Source organism: Hemitrygon akajei, chromosome 8 (assembly GCF_048418815.1).
Source record: "Hemitrygon akajei chromosome 8, sHemAka1.3, whole genome shotgun sequence".
Taxonomy (NCBI): Eukaryota; Metazoa; Chordata; class Chondrichthyes; order Myliobatiformes; family Dasyatidae; genus Hemitrygon; species Hemitrygon akajei.
In genome coordinates, this window is record NC_133131.1 from 62,479,702 (window position 1) to 62,494,132 (window position 14,431).

The 14,431-nt window shown below is 51.0% G+C and overlaps 1 protein-coding gene across 1 annotated transcript in view; it reads right to left on the minus strand.

Moving 5' to 3' along the window:
• pex19 (peroxisomal biogenesis factor 19) overlaps positions 1-14,431 on the minus strand; it is a 44,974-nt gene that overhangs the window by 15,502 nt on the left and 15,041 nt on the right. The window contains exons 4-7 of the mRNA XM_073053923.1: positions 11,399-11,484; positions 10,887-11,048; positions 9,954-10,130; positions 8,027-8,068 (exon numbers count right to left, since the gene is read on the minus strand). Coding sequence (XP_072910024.1) covers positions 8,027-8,068; positions 9,954-10,130; positions 10,887-11,048; positions 11,399-11,484 — 467 coding nt within the window. The remainder of the gene's footprint in view (positions 1-8,026; positions 8,069-9,953; positions 10,131-10,886; positions 11,049-11,398; positions 11,485-14,431) is intronic.

The following is a 14,431-nucleotide window of genomic DNA, read 5'->3' on the forward strand; positions in this document are numbered from 1 at the left end:
CAGACACAGAGTGAAACTCCCTCTACACTGTCCCATCACACACTCCCAGGGTCAAACAGAGTGAAACTCCCTCTACACTGTCCCATCACACACCCCCAGAGATAGACACAGCGTGAAACTCCCTCTACACTGTCCATTCACACACTCCCAGGGTCAGACACAGAGTGAAACTCCCTCTACACTGTCCCACCACACACTCCCAGGGTCAAACAGAGTGAAACTCCCTCTACACTGTCCCATCACACACCCCCAGAGATAGATACAGAGTGAAACTCCCTCTACACTGTCCCATCACACAGTCCCAGAGATAGACACAGCGTGAAACTCCCCCTACACTGTCCATTCACACACTCCCAGGGTCAGACACAGAGTGAAACTCCCTCTACACTGTCCCACCACACACTCCCAGGGTCAGACACAGAGTGAAACTCCCTCTACACTGTCCCACCACACACTCCCAGGGTCAGACACAGAGTGAAACTCCCTCTACACTCTCCCATCACACACTCCCAGGGTCAGACACAGAGTGAAACTCCCTCTACACTGTCCCATCACACACTCCCAGGGTCAGACACAGAGTGAAACTCCCTCTACACTGTCCCATCACACAGTCCCAGGGCCAGACAGAGTGAAACTCCCTCTACACTGTCCATTCACACACTCCCAGGGTCAGACACAGAGTGAAACTCCCTCTACACTGTCCATTCACACACTCCCAGGGTCAGACACAGAGTGAAACTCCCTCTACACTGTCCCATCACACACTCCCAGGGTCAGACAGAGTGAAACTCCCTCTACACTGTCCCATCACACACTGCCAGGGTTAGACACAAAGTGAAACTCCCTCTACACTGTCCCATCACACACCCCCAGAGATAGATACAGAGTGAAACTCCCTCTACACTGTCCCATCACACACTCCCAGGGTCAGACACAGAGTGAAACTCCCTCTACACTGTCCCATCACACACTCCCAGGGTCAGACACAGAGTGAAACTCCCTCTACACTGTCCCATCACACACTCCCAGGGTCAGACACAGAGTGAAACTCCCTCTGCACTGTCCCATCACACACTCCCAGGGTCAGGCACAGAGTTGAAACTCCCTCTACACTGTCCCATCACACAGTCCCAGAGAAAGACACAGAGTGAAACTCCCCCTACACTGTCCATTCACACACTCCCAGGGTCAGACACAGAGTGAAACTCCCTCTACACTGTCCCACCACACACTCCCAGGGTCAGACAGAGTGGAACTCCCTCTACACTGTCCATTCACACACTCCCAGAGATAGACACAGAGTGAAACTCCCTCTACACTGTCCATTCACACACTCCCAGGGTCAGACACAGAGTGAAACTCCCTCTACACTGTCCCATCACACACTCCCAGGGTCAGACACAGTGTGAAACTCCCTCTACACTGTCCCAATACACACTCCCAGGGTCAGACACAGAGTGAAGCTCCCTTCACAGTGTCCCATCACACACTCCCAGTGTCAGACACAGAGTGAAACTCCCTCTACACTGTCCCATCACACACTCCCAGGGCCAGACAGAGTGAAACTCCCTCTACACTGTCCATTCACACACTCCCAGGGTCAGACACAGAGTGAAACTCCCTCTACACTGTCCATTCACACACTCCCAGGGTCAAACACAGAGTGAAACTCCCTCTACACTGTCCCATCACACACTCCCAGGGTCAGACAGAGTGAAACTCCCTCTACACTGTCCCATCACACACTGCCAGGGTTAGACACAGAGTGAAACTCCCTCTACACTGTCCCATCACACACCCCCAGAGATAGATACAGAGTGAAACTCCCTCTACACTGTCCCATCACACACTCCCAGGGTCAGACACAGAGTGAAACTCCCTCTACACTGTCCCATCACACACTCCCAGTGTCAGACACAGAGTGAAACTCCCTCTACACTGTCCCATCACACACTCCCAGGGTCAGACAGAGTGAAACTCCCTCTACACTGTCCATTCACACACTCCCAGAGATAGATACAGAGTGAAACTCCCTCTACACTGTCCATTCACACACTCCCAGGGTCAGACACAGAGTGAAACTCCCTCTACGCTGTCCCATCACACACTCCCAGGGTCAGACACAGAGTGAAACTCCCTCTACACAGTCCCATCACACACTCCCAGGGTCAGACACAGAGTGAAACTCCCTCTGCACTGTCCCATCACACACTCCCAGGGTCAGGCACAGAGTTGAAACTCCCTCTACACTGTCCCATCACACACTCCCAGAGATAAACACAGTGAAACTCCCTCTACACTGTCCCACCACACACTCCCAAGGTCAGACACAGAGTGAAACTCCCTCTACACTGTCCGATCACACACTCCCAGAGATAGATACAGAGTGAAACTCCCTCTACACTGTCCCATCACACACTCCCAGGGTCAGACACAGAGTGAAACTCCCTCTACACTGTCCCATCACACACTCCCAGGGTCAGACACAGAGTGAAACTCCCTCTACACTGTCCCATCACACACTCCCAGGGCCAGACAGAGTGAAACTCCCTCTACACTGTCCATTCACACACTCCCAGAGATAGATACAGAGTGAAACTCCCTCTACACTGTCCCACCACACACTCCCAGGATCAGACACAGAGTGAAACTCCCTCTACACTGTCCCATCACACACTCCCAGGGTCAGACACAGAGTGAAACTCCCTCTACACTGTCCCATCACACACTCCCAGGGTCAGACACAGAGTTGAAACTCCCTCTACACTGTCCCATCGCACAGTCCCAGAAATATACATAGCGTGAAATTCCCCATACACTGTCCATTCACACACTCCCAGGGTCAGACACAGAGTGAAACTCCCTCTACACTGTCCCATCACACACTCCCAGGGTCAAACAGAGTGAAACTCCCTGTACACTGTCCATTCACACATTCCCAGGGTCAGACACAGAGTGAAACTCCCTCTACACTGTCCCATCACACACTCCCAGGGTCAGACAGAGTGGAACTCCCTCTACACTGTCCATTCACACACTCCCAGAGATAGACACAGAGTGAAACTCCCTCTACACTGTCCATTCACACACTCCCAGGGTCAGACACAGAGTGAAACTCCCTCTACACTGTCCCATCACACACTCCCAGGGCCAGACAGAGTGAAACTCCCTCTACACTGTCCATTCACAGACTCCCAGGGTCAGACACAGAGTGAAACTCCCTCTACACTGTCCATTCACACACTCCCAGGGTCAGACACAGAGTGAAACTCCCTCTACACTGTCCCATCACACACTCCCAGGGTCAGACAGAGTGAAACTCCCTCTACACTGTCCCATCACACACTGCCAGGGTTAGACACAGAGTGAAACTCCCTCTACACTGTCCCATCACACACCCCCAGAGATAGATACAGAGTGAAACTCCCTCTACACTGTCCCATCACACACTCCCAGGGTCAGACACAGAGTGAAACTCCCTCTACACTGTCCCATCACACACTCCCAGGGTCAGAGACAGAGTGAAACTCCCTCTACACTGTCCCATCACACACTCCCAGGGTCAGAAAGAGTGAAACTCCCTCTACACTGTCCATTCACACACTCCCAGAGATAGATACAGAGTGAAACTCCCTCTACACTGTCCATTCACACACTCCCAGGGTCAGACACAGAGTGAAACTCCCTCTACGCTGTCCCATCACACACTCCCAGGGTCAGACACAGAGTGAAACTCTCTCTACACTGTCCCATCACACACTCCCAGGGTCAGACACAGAGTGAAACTCCCTCTGCACTGTCCCATCACACACTCCCAGGGTCAGGCACAGAGTTGAAACTCCCTCTACACTGTCCCATCACACACTCCCAGAGATAAACACTGTGAAACTCCCTCTACACTGTCCCATCACACACTCCCAGGGTCAGACACAGAGTGAAACTCCCTCTACACTGTCCCATCACACAGTCCCAGAGATAGACACAGCGTGAAACTCCCCCTACACTGTCCATTCACACACTCCCAGGGTCAGACACAGAGTGAAACTCCCTCTACACTGTCCCACCACACACTCCCAAGGTCAGACACAGAGTGAAACTCCCTCTACACTGTCCGATCACACACTCCCAGAGATAGATACAGAGTGAAACTCCCTCTACACTGTCCCATCACACACTCCCAGGGTCAGACACAGAGTGAAACTCCCTCTACACTGTCCCATCACACACTCCCAGGGTCAGACACAGAGTGAAACTCCCTCTACACTGTCCCATCACACACTCCCAGGGCCAGACAGAGTGAAACTCCCTCTACACTGTCCATTCACACACTCCCAGAGATAGATACAGAGTGAAACTCCCTCTACACTGTCCATTCACACACTCCCAGAGATAGACACAGAGTGAAACTCCCTCTACACTGTCCATTCACACACTCCCAGGGTCAGACACAGAGTGAAACTCCCTCTACACTGTCCCATCACACACTCCCAGGGTCAGACACAGTGTGAAACTCCCTCTACACTGTCCCAATACACACTCCCAGGGTCAGACACAGAGTGAAGCTCCCTTCACAGTGTCCCATCACACACTCCCAGTGTCAGACACAGAGTGAAACTCCCTCTACACTGTCCCATCACACACTCCCAGGGCAAGACAGAGTGAAACTCCCTCTACACTGTCCATTCACACACTCCCAGGGTCAGACACAGAGTGAAACTCCCTCTACACTGTCCATTCACACACTCCCAGGGTCAGACACAGAGTGAAACTCCCTCTACACTGTCCCATCACACACTCCCAGGGTCAGACAGAGTGAAACTCCCTCTACACTGTCCCATCACACACTGCCAGGGTTAGACACAGAGTGAAACTCCCTCTACACTGTCCCATCACACACCCCCAGAGATAGATACAGAGTGAAACTCCCTCTACACTGTCCCATCACACACTCCCAGGGTCAGACACAGAGTGAAACTCCCTCTACACTGTCCCATCACACACTCCCAGTGTCAGACACAGAGTGAAACTCCCTCTACACTGTCCCATCACACACTCCCAGGGTCAGACAGAGTGAAACTCCCTCTTCACTGTCCATTCACACACTCCCAGAGATAGATACAGAGTGAAACTCCCTCTACACTGTCCATTCACACACTCCCAGGGTCAGACACAGAGTGAAACTCCCTCTACGCTGTCCCATCACACACTCCCAGGGTCAGACACAGAGTGAAACTCCCTCTACACAGTCCCATCACACACTCCCAGGGTCAGACACAGAGTGAAACTCCCTCTGCACTGTCCCATCACACACTCCCAGGGTCAGGCACAGAGTTGAAACTCCCTCTACACTGTCCCATCACACACTCCCAGAGATAAACACAGTGAAACTCCCTCTACACTGTCCCATCACACAGTCCCAGAGATAGACACAGCGTGAAACTCCCTCTACACTGTCCATTCACACACTCCCAGGGTCAGACACAGAGTGAAACTCCCTCTACACTGTCCCACCACACACTCCCAAGGTCAGACACAGAGTGAAACTCCCTCTACACTGTCCGATCACACACTCCCAGAGATAGATACAGAGTGAAACTCCCTCTACACTGTCCCATCACACACTCCCAGGGTCAGACACAGAGTGAAACTCCCTCTACACTGTCCCATCACACACTCCCAGGGTCAGACACAGAGTGAAACTCCCTCTACACTGTCCCATCACACACTCCCAGGGCCAGACAGAGTGAAACTCCCTCTACACTGTCCATTCACACACTCCCAGAGATAGATACAGAGTGAAACTCCCTCTACACTGTCCCATCACACACTCCCAGGATCAGACACAGAGTGAAACTCCCTCTACACTGTCCCATCACACACTCCCAGGGTCAGACACAGAGTGAAACTCCCTCTACACTGTCCCATCACACACTCCCAGGGTCAGACACAGAGTTGAAACTCCCTCTACAATGTCCCATCGCACAGTCCCAGAAATATACATAGCGTGAAATTCCCCATACACTGTCCATTCACACACTCCCAGGGTCAGACACAGAGTGAAACTCCCTCTACACTGTCCCATCACACACTCCCAGGGTCAAACAGAGTGAAACTCCCTGTACACTGTCCATTCACACATTCCCAGGGTCAGACACAGAGTGAAACTCCCTCTACACTGTCCCATCACACACTCCCAGGGTCAGACAGAGTGGAACTCCCTCTACACTGTCCATTCACACACTCCCAGAGATAGACACAGAGTGAAACTCCCTCTACACTGTCCATTCACACACTCCCAGGGTCAGACACAGAGTGAAACTCCCTCTACACTGTCCCATCACACACTCCCAGGGCCAGACAGAGTGAAACTCCCTCTACACTGTCCATTCACACACTCCCAGGGTCAGACACAGAGTGAAACTCCCTCTACACTGTCCATTCACACACTCCCAGGGTCAGACACAGAGTGAAACTCCCTCTACACTGTCCCATCACACACTCCCAGGGTCAGACAGAGTGAAACTCCCTCTACACTGTCCCATCACACACTGCCAGGGTTAGACACAGAGTGAAACTCCCTCTACACTGTCCCATCACACACTCCCAGAGATAGATACAGAGTGAAACTCCCTCTACACTGTCCCATCACACACTCCCAGGGTCAGACACAGAGTGAAACTCCCTCTACACTGTCCCATCACACACTCCCAGGGTCAGAGACAGAGTGAAACTCCCTCTACACTGTCCCATCACACACTCCCAGGGTCAGACAGAGTGAAACTCCCTCTACACTGTCCATTCACACACTCCCAGAGATAGATACAGAGTGAAACTCCCTCTACACTGTCCATTCACACACTCCCAGGGTCAGACACAGAGTGAAACTCCCTCTACGCTGTCCCATCACACACTCCCAGGGTCAGACACAGAGTGAAACTCTCTCTACACTGTCCCATCACACACTCCCAGGGTCAGACACAGAGTGAAACTCCCTCTGCACTGTCCCATCACACACTCCCAGGGTCAGGCACAGAGTTGAAACTCCCTCTACACTGTCCCATCACACACTCCCAGAGATAAACACTGTGAAACTCCCTCTACACTGTCCCATCACACACTCCCAGGGTCAGACACAGAGTGAAACTCCCTCTACACTGTCCCATCACACAGTCCCAGAGATAGACACAGCGTGAAACTCCCCCTACACTGTCCATTCACACACTCCCAGGGTCAGACACAGAGTGAAACTCCCTCTACACTGTCCCACCACACACTCCCAAGGTCAGACACAGAGTGAAACTCCCTCTACACTGTCCGATCACACACTCCCAGAGATAGATACAGAGTGAAACTCCCTCTACACTGTCCCATCACACACTCCCAGGGTCAGACACAGAGTGAAACTCCCTCTACACTGTCCCATCACACACTCCCAGGGTCAGACACAGAGTGAAACTCCCTCTACACTGTCCCATCACACACTCCCAGGGCCAGACAGAGTGAAACTCCCTCTACACTGTCCATTCACACACTCCCAGAGATAGATACAGAGTGAAACTCCCTCTACACTGTCCATTCACACATTCCCAGGGTCAGACACAGAGTGAAACTCCCTCTACACTGTCCCATCACACACTCCCAGGGTCAGACAGAGTGGAACTCCCTCTACACTGTCCATTCACACACTCCCAGAGATAGACACAGAGTGAAACTCCCTCTACACTGTCCATTCACACACTCCCAGGGTCAGACACAGAGTGAAACTCCCTCTACACTGTCCCATCACACACTCCCAGGGTCAGACACAGTGTGAAACTCCCTCTACACTGTCCCAATACACACTCCCAGGGTCAGACACAGAGTGAAGCTCCCTTCACAGTGTCCCACCACACCCTGGCGCTCCCAGGCCATGGTTTAGAAACAGAGTAGCTCCCTCTTCTGCACTGTTTCAGTCAGGGGTGACATTCTTTCAGACCACGGCAAGCCCAGTGCGACATTAGGATATGATTTTGACTTTTAAACTCACCACTTCTGCAAGCTCCTTGGGCGGTGTTCCGAGCTCTTGAAGCTGTAAACCAACAGAAGGAAGGGGTAGGAGGGTTTAGTAGGGTCGGAAAGGAAGGGAGAAACAAGAAGGGGAGAAACAGTTGCAGGGAGCAAAGGGGGACGAGGTAGGGAGAGAGAGGAATAAGGAGAGCACGGGGAGGGTAAGGATTCAGAGGGAAATGGATCGATAGGTGGGAATGGGAGTGTGATGGGTCAGGGGGTGGCAGAGAGATAGGAAACAGTTACATTCTGGTAGCTTGTCTGATGATCCTCTGTTAATCCCCTTTTCCCGGACCGAGGCTGTGTGAACCAAAGCTGTCTGACACTTCCACATCGGCCGGAGGCACGGGTGGACACTTTCATGAGGAATGTGCTCAAGGCCCAGGCAGTGGAGAGCAAGAGACATCGTGGAGATGTGAACACTGGTTGGATTAGGGAATGATGAGGCAGAAAGGGAGGTGCCAGGCTGGAGGGCTTGAAGAAATGGGGAGGGAGAATGAGGCCAGAGAGAGTTACTGAGGGACTTGAGGAGTGACAGAGATGGGGTGGTATAAGGCTGGGGGGGGGGGTGGACACAGAGATGGGTAGTGGTACAAGGCTGGAGGGGTGGACACAGAGATGGGTAGTGGTATAAGTCCGGGGGGCGGGGGGGGACACAGAAATTGGGAGTGGTATAAGTCCGGGGGGGACAAAGAGATGGGGAGTGGTGTAAGTCTGGGGGAGGGGACACAGAGATGGGGAGTGGTGTAAGTCCGGGGGAGGGGACACAGAGACGGGGAGTGGTATAAGGCTGGGGGGGGTGGGACACAGAGACGGGGAGTGGTATAGGCTGGTGGGGGTGGGACATAGAGATGGGGAGTTGTATAAGACTGGGGGTCTGGTTGAGAAAGAAGCTTCACATCACTGCTTTGGACTCATTGTTCCTTTCTGAAGTTGCCTAACCTCAGTAGTCAGTAGGACAGGCATCAGGCAAGTACTGTTCAATGCAGGGAAGAAGATAGGGGAGTGGAGTGGCATGAGGAGTGTACTTGCGATGCACAATGGTGTTGGAAGATGGAACAGGAGCTGGAGGAAAGGCACGTACATCAGTGGATGATACAAGGGGGCCAGGATTTAATGATTTCGACGAGAAAGAACATGCAGGATTGAGGGACATGTTTCGTACACGAAGTGGTTCAGATGTCCAGCCCCAACACTCCTAACCCTACCCGTTATCCACCATGCTGATCACATCCTGCCCAGAATCTTCTCAAAGCGTCCACTGTCACCCTCCCCTACCACTGAATCAAAATTTGATTTCTCTGCAGCTCAATTTCATGAATTGTAATTACGACAGACACAGCAGAGTGTGGGCTATTCTGGCATTCGAGCAGCGTCACCCACCAACTCCCAATTTAACCCGAGCCTCATCACAGGACAATTTACAATGACCAACTGACCTACGAACCAGTACGTGTCTGGACTGCGGAAGGACACCGGAGGAATGTCCAGGACGGTGGGTTTGTTGGGGGAGGGCGGGTTTGATGTGACACCTTCTTAATCCCTTTCCAGAATCAGACTGGGGTGCAATGGTAAGGTAGCAATTAGCGTGATGCTATAGGTAGCAAGAAGCTTTGAAGTTCGCACATCAATTCTGTAAGGAGTTTGTAAGTTCGCCCCTCGAACAAGTCCTGTGCCGGGGAAGGGGTGGCAGGAGAATGGGGCAGTACAGGGGTGGAAGTGTACTTGGGCGGGTTGCGGGGTGGTCAGGAGGTGGGTCACCCTCTACAGGATCCTCAGTCTCCAGTGTTGATGTGACTGGTCTGGTTGAGTTTCTGATCAGCGGTGAGGGGCAGGCGAGGGGATATGCTACTGAAGGTCTGAGCTGGGTGTCTGGTCAGATAGACGATTCCCCAGTGCCCGCTCACTTGCTGCATGAGGTCCAGGATGGTCTCAAAGCGAGCGTTCTTCCTATCCTCGGGCTCTCCATCCCGCTCTGCCTCGAACTCTGCGCAGATCCTTCCCATCAGCCTGTGCTGCTGCTGAAACCTCTGCAGCTCCTCCTCCGGCAGCAAGGGGCGGTGTGACTCCAGCCACTCCGGGTACTGGAGGGGGGGAGCAGAGAGGGGTAGGAACAATTCAGGGAAGGAGAGAGGGGTAGGGACAATTCGGGGGGAAGGAGAGGGGTGGGACAATTCGGGGGGAAGGAGGGGGGTAGGGACAATTTGTAGAAGGGGAGAGGGGTAGAGACAAATCAGAGGAGAGGGGCAGGGACAATTCATGGGTGAGGGACAGGGACAATTCAGGGGAGAGGGTAGGGACAATTCAGGGGGAAGGGGAGAGGGTCAGGTACAATTCACAGGAGAAGGGCAGTTCAATACAGGAGCATGAGAACAGCAGAAATCTGATTGGCTCCTTCCAACCTCTTCCAGTCCACTCCCTCCCCTCACCCACCCCATCTACTCCAGTCCAGTCCCTCTCCTCCTGCCTGCTCCCTCGCCCCCCAGTCCGCTCCTTGACCTCCCTTCCTCTGAATGCAGATGGGAGTGTGGACAGGCAGAAAATTGGTTTAACTCATTAGCCCATTCTAAGGCTCTACAGCTCGGCTGACAGAAGCCAGTGATGTTCTTCATGCCTCTCCACACATCCCATGTGCTACTCTGCCCAAGCTTGTTCTCCAGCTCTCTCCTGCATTTCCCTTGCGTCAGGGATCTGAATACAGAGGCAGTTCAGTCAAAGCTCAGCTGAAATATAAAGAGTTACACCAGCACCTTGTCACCCTCATTACCTGCTGGCAATAAGCCTGTGCCAGTGCTGCTCTCACCAGTTAAACCCCAGCCCACCTCCTGCCACCCACCCACCTTGTCAGCAATCTCCTTCACAGATGGGTAAAGCACCTCCTTGGACAACAGGCCCTGCACGATGCCCTGCATGATGGGGACCAGGCCGGCCTCCGAATCACCGTCACCCAGACCCAGGCCGTCCATGGCCTGAGCCAGCTCCTCTTCTGACAGCTCTGAACCCTGCAACCAGAGGGCAGACACGGACAGTAAGTCTGAAATGCAGCAGATATTTACAGAGGGCCATGGGGGGGGCGGATTTAGGGAGTGAGAGACGCGGGAGTGTCAGGGAGCGAGAGCCGCTGGGGGGTCAGGGAGCGAGAGATGCTGGGGGTGGGTCAGGGAGTGAAAGACGGGGGTCAGGGGGTGTGAGGGTGTCAGCAAGCTAGATTCATGGGGTGTCACAGGGAGAAGGAGTCACAGTGGTGTTAGAGAGAGGGACAGAATCACAGGGGCCGTGGGATCTGAGGGGGAGACTTTGGTTGAGGTCAGAGAGATCATTGAGGAGTGAGGTCCATGTGAAGATAAATTACCTGAAGGTCACTTGCATTCTTAGCCAATCCGCTGAGTGTTTGCTGTAAACAGGAAGTAAATTCTTGCTGCGAAGCCGGGTCAGTTCCTGCCATTTTAAGAAAGATCAGAAGAGGAGAACGTAAAGTAGCAGGCAGTTGTGGCCCTCTGCTCTGGGGTTGCTGGTGTGTCTCGGAGCCACAGAGCAACAGTTCAGGAGGAGGCGCTTGGTCCCTCTGTCCTGTCCTGCTGCTTGGGTGAGCCAGCTTGTGAAGTGCTGTAGAACAGGAGACTTGGTGTAGGCGTTTCTAACTCACGACAGCTGTGTGCCCGTGTGTGCCTGTTTGGTAGTACACTGTGCTTGGACAGAATAGGTATTAAATAGTGTCAATAGTGTGTGTTTGTGTTCAAATAGCAGAGAGTTTGGTCAGCTCTCGCTGGGGAGAATTATGCATTAAGACTATTTCAAACTGATCTGCTCTGTGGTTTCACGCATTGAGGCAAGGAGAAGCCAGGAGTAAAAATGAAAAGATCACACTACTTTAACACATTAGGGACTACAAAGAATTTGAAGGCATCGAAAATCATAATGAAAATGAGGATTCGGAAGATGCAATTGTCAAAAACATTGCATGAAGGCATTCTATTATTCGCATAAGGTTTTTGATCACTTAGTCAATGAATAGAAAACAGCAGTGTACGCTGGATGGAAATCTCCATCAGTAACTGTTGGGAACTAAGACAGTTTAATAGGACAGTTACTGTAATGGTAACATTAGAATATTTCCTGTATTTCATTTCAATACCTAATTTGTTACTCAGTTAAACTGTAGTTTGCTCTTTTTTTAAAATACCTTTTTAACTATTTCCAAGAAACTTTCATTCATTGGGGCAGTCACTTAATTAGGTGAAAATGTACTGTTTAATGTATCCCAATTAACCAGCGTCCACTGTACTCCAAGTGTAACCTGACCAAAGTTTTCTAGAGCTGTAACAGGACTTTACAGGTTTAGTACTCAAAATACCAACTGATAAAGCAAACACATATCTTTCACCTTGTTTGCCACTTTCAGGGATTAACGGACTTGTCCCCTACATCAGGGTCCTCGCGTTTCACCCAAGTGCAATGCCTCAGTTTATGCCTGGATTAAACCCCTTCTGCCTTTTCTCTTATTTCCAATTGTTCTTTACACTGTCCTGTCTTTTGAAAACTTTCTTCCCCACTAAACAAGTTTCAATCCTATTCCTGGCACGACATTCCCTATCTTCTCTGGCCAAGCCGATCTTGAATCCAATTTGTCAAGTCTCTGTTGGATCTGACTGTCTCATTCCAAGGTTAGACTGTTCCATTGATCGTTTCTTTGCAGCTTAACAATTAATTGTTTGCTTGTATTTTAAGTAGCTCATATATGAATTTAACAGTTTTATACTGGCGGTTACGGGAAATGTGGCGTATAGAAGACCTCCTTTCTCCGACGACGCTCGGGGGCCCAAGTCCTTCTGATCGAGGCCTAGCCTGTGGACGGTGTGAGGCCGGTAGAGGCCCCTGGCTCGTTGGAACAGAGTCTTCTCGGAGTCGGGTTGCTTGTGAATGCAGCCCAAAGCGGGTGGTAAACTCCATCTAAGGCTAAATACCGGCACGAGACCGATAGTCAACAAGTACCATAAGTTGGGGAATGGTTCATGGTTTACACATGGAGACATTGTGACATCATCCAGTGCCTTTCTCAATTTGCTTTCGGTTAGCTTCATTGCAGGGACGTGGCATGAAATTGATCGATGATTCTCCAATCGAGTTGTAGTTGTCTCAGCCAATTGCAGCCCCACAATACTGCCCCACCTGTTTTTGCCACGTTGATTGTTATATTTCACTGTAACAAATGCCAGTCGTACAGGAGTTATCTTTTCTCCAGTACAAGTTCCTAGTTGGATATCTGCAGGCTTCAGTAAGTGCCTTTGAAATGCCATTCAAACTCATTTCGCAGAACATACGAAACAGTTGAGAGTGTCCAATTCTATTTTAATTTGTCGTTCACTTCTGGCGTAAGCCATATTGCTTGTCTATTGCTAGTTTTCACGTTGCAAATCTGTCTCACTCTCAACATTATCAGATTTTTCATTAACCACATGCAGTTTAGTGCTCTTTGTAACTACAACTTGACCTTTTACCTTTTCCTCTTCCCTGAGCAGTCCATTTATATTTGTCTGTCCGACATACTCTTTGTACGTGTCCTATATTAGAAACATAGAAAACCAAAAGCACAATACAGGCCCTTCAGCCCACAATGCTGTGCCAAACATGTACTTACTTTAGAAATTACCTAGGGTTACCCATAGCCCTCTATTTTTCTAAGCTCCATGTACCTATCCAGCAGTTTCTTAAAAAACTATCGTTTCTGCCTCCACCACTGTTGCCAGCAGCCCATTCCACACAGTCACCACTCTCTGAGTAAAGAAACTTACCCCGACATCTCTTCTGTACCTACTTCCAAGCACCTTAAAACTACACCCTCTCACGCTAGACATTTCAGCCCTGGGAAAAAGCCTCTGACTATCCACACAATCAATGCCTCTCATCATCTTATACACCTCTAAGCCTCCATCACTCCAAGGAAAAAAGGCTGAGTTCACTCAACCTATTCTCATAAGGTATGCTCCCCAATCCAGGCAACATCCTTGTAAATCTTCTCGGCACCTTTCTATGGTTTCCACATCTTTCCTATAGTGTGGTGACCAGAACTGAGCACAGTACAAGTGGGGTCTAACCAGGGTCCTATATAGTTGCAACATTATCTCTCGGTTCTTAAACTCAATCCCATGGTTGATGAAGGCCAATGCACTATATGCATCCTTAACCACAGAGTCAACCTGCACAGCAGCTTTGAGTATCCTATGGACTTGGTCCCTCTGATCCTCCACACTGCCAAGAGTTTTACCATAATACTATATTCTGCCATCATATTTGACCTACCAAAATGAACCACCTCACATTTATCTGTGTTAACTCCCTCTGCCACTTCTCAGCCCAGTTTTGCAACCTATCAATGTCCCGCTGT